This window comes from Fulmarus glacialis, unplaced genomic scaffold (assembly GCF_000690835.1).
Source record: "Fulmarus glacialis isolate BGI_N327 unplaced genomic scaffold, ASM69083v1 scaffold31751, whole genome shotgun sequence".
Taxonomy (NCBI): domain Eukaryota; kingdom Metazoa; phylum Chordata; class Aves; order Procellariiformes; family Procellariidae; genus Fulmarus; species Fulmarus glacialis.
Window position 1 is genome coordinate 81567 of NW_009193956.1, and position 9489 is coordinate 91055.

The 9489-nt window shown below is 41.8% G+C and overlaps 1 protein-coding gene across 1 annotated transcript in view; it reads left to right on the forward strand.

Moving 5' to 3' along the window:
* Nucleotides 1-8684, forward strand: part of CREB5 (cAMP responsive element binding protein 5) — a gene marked incomplete at its 3' end in the record, with an annotated part of 59765 nt that extends 51081 nt beyond the window's left edge. Inside the window, exon 4 of the mRNA XM_009587618.1 lies at nt 8361-8684. Coding sequence (XP_009585913.1) covers nt 8361-8684 — 324 coding nt within the window. The remainder of the gene's footprint in view (nt 1-8360) is intronic.
* Between the last annotated feature and the right edge of the window lie 805 nt (nt 8685-9489).

The following is a 9489-nucleotide window of genomic DNA, read 5'->3' on the forward strand; positions in this document are numbered from 1 at the left end:
ATTTAAAAAGTCAATAGTCCCTAGGTTTTCATAGGCAGATAATTGAAAGCTGTCTGCTGAATTAAAATGTTATTTTCATTTTTTTGGGTCAAATGCTGGAATTCAGCTTTAAAAAAATGTGAAATAACCCATAAGAACATTCTCATTTTATATGTCCCTGTACTGTACTTTAAATTCTAGTCATTTCTTCAGGAAAAAAAATCCATGAATGCTTTAAAAATGTTTCAGGAATCACTTAACTTTAGAAACGAAGGAGAAAAATAACTTCACCTGAAACTACGTGGTAATGAAACAACGTCTAATTACCTGCATTGAATTCTCCAGTCGGGCCAATAGGCTAATGAACATCAATACTCTTTCACAAAGAGCCCTGGGATCCCTAATGGCTGTAAGTGGTCAGGGCTTTGGTTTTACGTTTCAGAGTCTGGTTGGTATAATCTTGAAACAAAATCTACAGATCAGATCATATCATATCCTCTACGCAGTCAGTGTGTGTGTGTGTGCGTGTGTGTGTGTACGCCCTTGAGCACTGCACATCTGGGATGAAATCAAAGCACTTTTAAGTGCACATGTATCCCATTTCTGGCTTGCTAGTAGCCCTTTATATGTGCTGGGTTTAATCCAGGAAAAACGAGTATTCAAAAATCACACCAGTGAAGGAAAAAAAAAAAACACCCAAGTTTTATATACGTGGATGGCATTTTTCTTTGAATATGAATGACTTAATCATAATCAGCCTTAGTGAGAGGTGGGCGATGAAATTTCGGAAATCTTCTGACAGGGAAAGACTTTGGACCTGCTTTTCTTGTGTCCTTGGTGTGTATATTATGCTCGTGAGAGGGAAAAGGAAAGCAAGCAACTTGCATCCTCAGCAAGAAACTGAAGTCACTCTGTAAGGGGTCTGCAGGCTTCAGAGCAGTATTCTGCAAAGAGAGTTTTGCGGTGCTAATCCTGTTTGATCTTTGAGTGCAGATTAAAATACCCAAACCCACAGTGTTCTTTCCAGCATTAAAGACTGCTCTGATTTGAGGATTTGCTCCGTATCTGGCTTGTAGAGGAAATTCCCCAAACTTCCTCTGAAATCAATTCCCACTTTTCTCATTTAATACATTCATAAAAGTTCATTGTGGGCTCAGGCAAGATACACATATAGCAGTGCAAGCGCTGAACAGGCACTTCCCACTTGCACTGTACTAGAAGATGGGAACATGATTTTAGAAACCTGGTTACAGCGTTTGCTTGCGGGAGTGAGGAAGACCTGAGCTCCAGCCCCTTTGCCCGAGGCTTTGCTGAAGTGTTTTATGTCCAATGTGAAGAAAGAGTCCATGGTCTCTCGGCTCGGGAATGAGCTGTAATACAGGCGTTAGAGAATAGATCTGGAAGATGGGCAGTACAGACTCAGGTCCCCTCGAGCTCGAGTTTTCCCACTTTCCTGCAGGGTGCTATTAACACTGAGTGATTTTATTGCCACCTCTTTTTCTGTTTTTTCCACAGGTGACAACCTAGCATGCATGGGAATACCCCATAGATGAATCTGGCAGAGTAACTACGCAAAAGTCTCTCTATTTGGAGAATTAGGGTGCCATTTAGGTATGTGCCCTGCCTACTGATAGCAGGCACAGGCAATTAATCCCCAGTGTCAGGCATTTTGCTGTCAGAAACCTGCCTCTCCAGGGGTAGGTAGCAGCTAAGTAGCAGCTTTCCTTTTGGACTCTGGCACGCAGAGGGGAAATCAGGCAGAAGTTGGTTGTATTTTTTGGATCCTTCCATTGGTATTGTATGTTGAAATTACATGACACCATTTGCCAGTAATAAATCACTTTGCTGTCTGTTGTGTGATTACATAATTAAATATCCTTTGTCACAGATACACATGTAGGGATCGGCTTAGACTTGGTGGGAATTAGGGGTTTGATTTTTTGAACTTTACATTTCCTGACTCCTGTGCAAATCAAATCCAGTTGTTTAACACTGCATTGAGAAATGATTCATGCAAGAAATAGTGTATAGTGAGAAGCAAAGGGTACTTTCGGTGTATTTGCTGTCTTGATTATAATTTACTTGTTCATTAAAAATGCGCGTAGAATAGGAACGAAGAATTTAGTATTTTTCTATTTCTAATCCTTAAAAAGCTGGTGCATTGCACGAGGATAATGATGCTTATCTCCTTTGCAAGGTGCTTTGAGATGAGCGGAAGGAAATTGCTGGGTGGAGGTGGGATGTAAACTCACTCGCGTTTTCTGCTGTCCCTGGAGCCGTGACCATTCTCAATGAAATGCCGTGATGGCAGTTCTGGCAGAATACCCTTGGGCCACCCTGGCTGCGACTTGCATTGGGCTACTTAAAACGGGCAGTCATCCGGAGAGGTGTCACTGGTATTGATGTCACCGGCAAGCGTGGCTGCTCAGAGCAACTCCATGCCCTGAGTTCAGGGACACTGAAACAGCTCTTGCAGCTGACCCATCCTTGAACAGCATGGTGTCTATTAGTTTTATTGCCACTTTGATTGTTTGCAGTTGATTCTCGCTGCTTTCTGCTATGTTTAATTCAGTTTGCGTTTGGAAGGACAAGGGAGCAAATTTGTTGTTTTTATTAGAGGCTAAGCTGCACTGAAGGCTGGATGATGATCCATTGTTCGTATTGTTACAAAATCCGACTAAGTAGGGAAGAAAGCACAAAGGAAGGGAAAAGTATAATTCAGATTTGCCAAACAGCCTGAGAATAATTAGAAGATTAGCAGTTTGGCACTGTTTACTGGCGAGTTGTGAATTAAATGCATCCCCCTTTTCTCTTTACATTAGTGTAATGTGTCACTTCGGTTCTGGATTTCATGTCCTTCACATACCTCTCACTCCTCCTTCAGTCAATATGCCCAAGTAGGAGCAAGCATTTAATGTGGCATCAGAGACTTTCTAATCACCAGTCTCTGAAATGTGCTCATAAGTATCTGCAGTTCACTTATTGGGTGGAGATCAATCGCCTCCAGTTTGCTTTTATGAATGCGAGTGGAACATTTGCAAAGAGTGGTTTCTGTTATTTACACTGTGAAATGCTTGTAAGCAGCCAGCTATAAAAGACCTGAGTGACATTTATGCTTAAGTTCTCTCATCGCAGTCATAGTTGGAGGAAAAGGATAAAATTCAGTGTGATGCTCTGAAATAGGCTGGGTGAAGTTCTGTTCGCAGCTTTAGCTGCCACCAGCTTAACTCCGTGTATTCATCTTGGGTACGATGCTTAGAGGAGCACAAGTGAAAAAGAAAACTTGACCATTGCAGATGAGAGAACAGTATTAGTACCACTGAAGTCGATGGTATGCTTGCCATGAAGTTTGCCTAATCAAGATTTTTACCCTGAGGTTGCTACCTAATTGCAGATGTGTGGGGATGCTTGATGTCTGTATTTTTTTCTGATTTCCCACTCCTCTCTAGTCTCTTCTATCCCCTGTGGGGAACTTATTACACCCTGTATAACAGGGACTAGAATCACAGTCACTAGTGCAAGAAAATGTCTTTGAGATCATATTCCATCTGCCTACAGGGGTCTGATATAATCTCCTGATAAGAATACACCAGACATTAAGCTGATACTACAGCTGGTCTTGTCTCTTCTCTAATTTAGTGGGATTTGGGCATGCAGACCAGAAGGGGAAGAGAGGTTTTTTCCAAGTGCAGCAATGCATACTTATTCAGAACAATTGAATCCTATTCAAAACCAGCACTCCATGTCTGTCCCAACCTAAAATTCATCTGGATGATATAATAGCTTATTGTTCGATGCAAGCACAGACCACTCAGGTAATAACATCAGTAAAATTGGAGGAGATTTTTGTCATTTCTCCACTGAGGAATAAATGGGAGAAAGTTGTAGTTTATTGTCATACACAGATTATGGCATATAATATAATATTTATAGCCTGTTGTACTATAAATATAACATGCTATTAATACTATAAATATTTATATACATATGAAAACCCCCAAATTATTTGAGTTTTTAGTTGTGGGAAAAGCAACCTCCAAATTTATCTTTTTTCTTCTTTCTCCTAGCAAACTGAAAAAATGCTGTCTGTTTTTCAAACTGAAAAAAATGCTGAAAGGTGGGGCAAAAACCAAGGCAACCTTGTAATTACACGTCATGATAGAGAAAAATTAGAAAGCAGCAAGATCCTCAATTGCAGAAGTGTTAGGGAAAGCCGATACTATTTTCATTCATGATCTCAAATGCTTGTAGCCCATTTTTGGCAGACTTAGGGTTTGCCCAGAGATGTTCAGTGAATAAATTATGATCTCTGTTGATAAAAAGAAACATCAAGCAAAATTCACTGCACCATGAAGTCAGGCTTTAGATGGAGGAAGCACTGTGAAAACTGTCTGTTTCCAAAAAAACCAATATTCCAGGTACAATAATAACTTCTTTGAGATGTTAACTTCATACGACATTCAATGGGGTGGCTTCAGAGTAAATGTGTCAGTTAGGGGCATTACCATGAGCAATAGCACAGGGAAACCTGTGGAGCACTAATATCCAGTGTTTCTATTTCCTCCTAAGCATCAAAGATGAGAGTTTATGTGCTTCTGGCTTCCTGTAGGATCAAAAGGGAATTTTCTTTATTCACTCGATCAGAGGCAAAGCAGGCTGTTCTCTGTGAAAAATTTCTCATGTTGTCTGTGTCACTGACGGCCATTAATGGAAATGTCATGATCGAGTGGAAATCAGCTGTAACTGATGTTGGTCACTATGTTACTTTGACGAAATAATAAAAATAATCAGTAAGGGCCAAAAGCCAGGTAAGATGAGCACCTGCATTTCCTCTTCGCTTGAGGTTGATGGGGATTTTTTTAAAAAATGCACTATAAAAGGGAGAGAAGAGGGATTGTGCCCTAAAAAACACTGCCACTGAGGCTAGCAGAAATTTCATTTTTTGATGAGAGCAGATCTCTCTTTTGAAGAGAGTGATCCCCCTGTTTCAGCCCCCATTTGTGAACTGCCAGGTACCCGCAGGCTCTGGTGAAGTCAGTCACACAGTTCCTGAAAAACTGCACGGCCGCAGGATCGGGTCCTGGGCTATCATTTCATTCTAGAGGGGATTTGCTAATGTAGTCAGTCCAGTAAGCTCAATTTTGATACCATCGCATTTTATTTGACACTAAACTAAAACAGCTGTTTGCAATTAGCACACATAAAAAGAACAATAACAAAAATGCAGCCTGCCCTTCCAGCTCTACGCATACTCAATGCAAAGAGTTCACCAAGTTCTGGTGATTTTCCCTCCCTGTGCTCTAACTAAAACATCCAAAACAATTGATCTCGCTGAAGACCAAACGGGAAAAAAAAAAATGTTTATCGTTCCCCAAATGTTTCTGATGGGCAGCAGCGACTGGTTAATGGAAGATAGATGTTGCTCCGGGTGCGTGTGCAGGCAGGGCTCTCGCTGCTGCGGAGCTGATCTAAGCACGAAGTTAAAGGGAGGCGAGGGCTGGGCGATGGCTGTTGCTGTGCTGGGACAGGATGAGGTAGAGAGCTGGTTTCTTACCAGGACTGGGATCCAGGGCAGCTGGCCCACCCTCCCATTGGGAACAGTGAACGAGGAGCTTGTAAAATACACAGACCAAATGGAAATGACCCCTATTGACTGAAACCAGCTGCATGTCAGACCTCTCACTGTCTCTCTTGATTTGCTATCTCAAATAAATGGATGTGGTAGAAGGGGCTATGGAAAGAAAACAAAATAATTTATTCTCCTTGAAGTCGCGCCACACTAATAAGCCACAGTTTTTACAGCTGAAAAAAAATGTTTATTCGCAGATTAAGTTTTTCCCTCCTTTTTTTTTTTTTTTGACTTTGAAAGTCTGCAGTTTAGAATAAGACATGCTGTAGTTCAGTTTCAGAGGTCTTTGACAAATATAGTATTGGTAGATTTTGTTAGGTATTCATTGCACAAAACTGCTGGCTAATGAGAGCTTGGTTTTTTTGCATTTCGTTTCAGAAAACAAAGTTACGACAGCTTTTGTTGGTGCTTTAGCTTAGATCTGCGTGGTAACTCAGCCCCATGAAAAAGCCCCATGACGTGCAGAATGACTTGACTTATTCATGTGTAGTTTTCCATATTTTTCCTAATATGCTCCTGTCTAATACCAGTTATTCTGAGCATTGTGAAGAGCTGCTTGCAGTAACCAGGGTAGCACTTGAATTCGGAAATGTTAAGGACGACAGCTGCTCAAATCCTCCGTTTTATACCCAGGATGGGTTACTGCTATTGATGTTAGATTGAGCTCTGTCCTGACTTTAGAGGTAGGGAAGGAGGTGTTTAACCTCGTTGCCATAGTTGCCTCAATCTCTTTTTGAGAAGATCATCAGGTTGTGACACATGCCGTAGTACGGTCATGGTTTGATAGGCTTTCTTAAGGAAACTTCTTAAAAGTCATCGGTCTAGTTTTCCTTCACGCAAACTGAGGCACTGACATGTTTTGCAAATATATCTTTTCTTTTTTTTAAAGTCTTGTTCAGCCAATTGACCGTTAGTGAAATAAGCTACCAAATTTGGATTAATGGATCTATTAGAGTGTCTTGGTAGAATGACCTTCATGAAGTCTGCAAAAACATGTGGGATACAAAAATTTGAGGATCATACTTGGAATTGACCCTGTTACTTCTTTTTGCCTTCCACAACCTTCTTTTTTTTCCTCTAATATTTTTCTTTTTTTTTCTCCTTAAGAATTTGTTTCTTCCTCACTCCCAGGTGCACAAACACAATAGGGTAGCAGCTTTGAACATAGGAGGCTTTACCTGTGGCCTTGCAGTGGAGTTGCACAGACAGATGTTATTTCAATATAAAGTAGATTGAAATTCCCGACTGTAGGTTCCGAGTGTCCTGGCAGTCACTCTCTTTGCTTTAAAGACAGAACCAAAATGCAGCTCAGTCTGATCATTGCTCCTCCACTGGCAGATTTTAGCCCTGTTGGCTTGTAGGATCTTCTGACCGTCATCTGTGACCCACAGATACTGCTATGGGGAAAGGCACACCTCTGTTCCTCGTACCACTACTGTTTCTTACTGGCTGTACTATAGGTGGCATCTCTTACTGATGAGCTATCTGCTAGTCATTATATCCTCTGGCTGGATAATGAATTATGAGCTAGTTGATGGGTTATTCAGGTCATACTAGTCTGGCATTAAGTGATACCGTGGACCTCCTTCCTTCCATTTTTATCTTACAATTTTCTGCTGACTAATTACTTGCATTAGTGAGAGTAAACCAAGCTTACGCTGACTTCTTCAAAAATGTAAAGAGGTAAAGAGGTCTTGAGTGGCTGCCTGTAAGTAATGTTCTACGTTGAGCATGATGCAGAACCATGGATGCGAAGGAGGTTTCCGTGGGTTTGGAAGGAGCTCTTCTCCTAGGAGACATCTCTCAGGCTTTACCTTTGGCACACTCTTCTAGGACGCCAGTCCAAGGGTAGGGTGACACCAGTGAGGTGTCTGTATGCCAGTACAGCTCACAGCTTTGGAATGACCCTCTAATTGCACTGAAAGGGAACCTTTTTTTCTCTGTATTTCGTCTATAGCTTTTGTACACAAGGGCCCTATCCTGCAGTCCAAAATGTGGCAGCCCTTCCCATTGCCCTGTGGTGGTGTTCAGGTAAAAGTGAACGAATCCCATTGATACTAAGAAGAGGCTTGCCCTGGTCAGGACTCCAGGGCCCAATCCGGTGACTCCCAATGAGGAGTACAAAACAGAGAGAGGGATTAGCATGCGATAACAACACAGCAGATGTTTGAACTTTCTGGCAAAGAAAGAGGGTCAGGTTGAGGCCACTCTCATTATTTTCCTGTCTTTCTGATGAAGGACCAGGTTGGGTGCTAGTACAACCGTAGAATATATTTGAGCCTGAATTTGAAAAACACATCAATGCAATATATTTATCAATGAGTCTTTTAAATAATATCTGTAGTAAAAACGAGGGAAACTTTGTTTCACCTTTATTTTAATCAGACTTTCCTTTTTAAAAGTTGCAAGAATACAAGCTTGATGAAGCTAACGCTACTGCGCTGGCCAAAGACAAAAGGATGAGAGCCAGTTATTTTTCCTCAACAGCACAGTAGGAAATGTGTAACTATTAAATTTCAGTTCAGATGTTTGTATCTTTACATATTTACAGGGGAAAACTAGATTAGAGACCAAGAATATGTTCCTTCTCAAACTGAAATAAGATGCCTTTTATCGAGGGAACAGCAAGAAAAAAACTAAATAAATCTCAAAACACAGGACAAGGCACCATTTCTACAACAGCAGAAATCTTATTCTGATTGCTCAGATCATTATGTATGAATGTTGAATTTTCTGCCTTGTTCTGTTCCAGAGACTGAAGGCAGCGCTGACTCATCATCCTGCCGCCATGTCGAACGGGAATATGAACACCATGGGCCACATGATGGAAATGATGAGCTCGCGGCAGGACCAGACGCCACACCATCATATGCACTCACATCCTCATCAGCACCAGACGCTGCCAGCTCATCACTCATACCCGCATCAGCACCAGCATCCGGCGCACCATCCTCATCCTCAGCCTCATCACCAGCAGAATCATCCCCACCACCACTCCCACTCGCACCTTCACGCGCACCCGGCACATCACCAGACCTCGCCGCACCCCCCGCTGCACTCAGGCGGACAAGCACAGGTAGACCTTCATGCCATGCTGCAATGCTGAGTTTTGCTGTTATGTGGAGTTAAAGCCTGATCCTTGTATTGTTTCTTCTTGCACGCATGTCTTGTTAGATACAAGCCCCTCAGGCTACTCATAAATGTCCACTACCAGTGGTGGGGAAGCGCAAACTTTATTCAGAAAATGGAGTGAAGCAACAACTTGTTTTGTTGCTTAATTTGCTAGACGTTTGTAATATCTTACTTAATAAGGAGCTCCAAAGTTTTTCAGTGCTCTGAGCTCTGCAGATTGCCACGTATTTTTTTATGGACGAGGTATATTACGGAGATTAGCATATTTATATGTTGCTTAATGTGCTTGAACCTAAACTTCTCAGGCCAAGATTTAAAGAGCTGTATGTGTTTTACCTGCAGAAATACGTAGTACTTCACTTTAGTGAAGTAAAATGGCACTGGTTGGGGGGGGGTGGCGGGGTGTGTGTGTGTGGGGGGTTTTTTTTTTCAAGACTGGAGATAGTAGAGGTAGCTTTAAGGTAAGATACGTTGGCTTAGAGGAAAAGAAGAAAGGATCCAGACCCTGTGAAGGGGATAGCAGCCCCTAGCTGCAGAGTATGAGAGAAAACCAAGATCAGCTGGGAGTGCGGGCAATAGTTGGTGGATGTTGTGACAGGAGAAAAAGATGATGAAGCCAGTCCAGGGAGAGAAATTTAAACCAGGAAGGCAATTTTGATTTGGATTCAGATGACAAGAACTCAGTGAAGGTCTCCATTGAATGAGATGAAGGTCTCAATTTTTGGACCAGGTATATTGGCTTCAGCAAT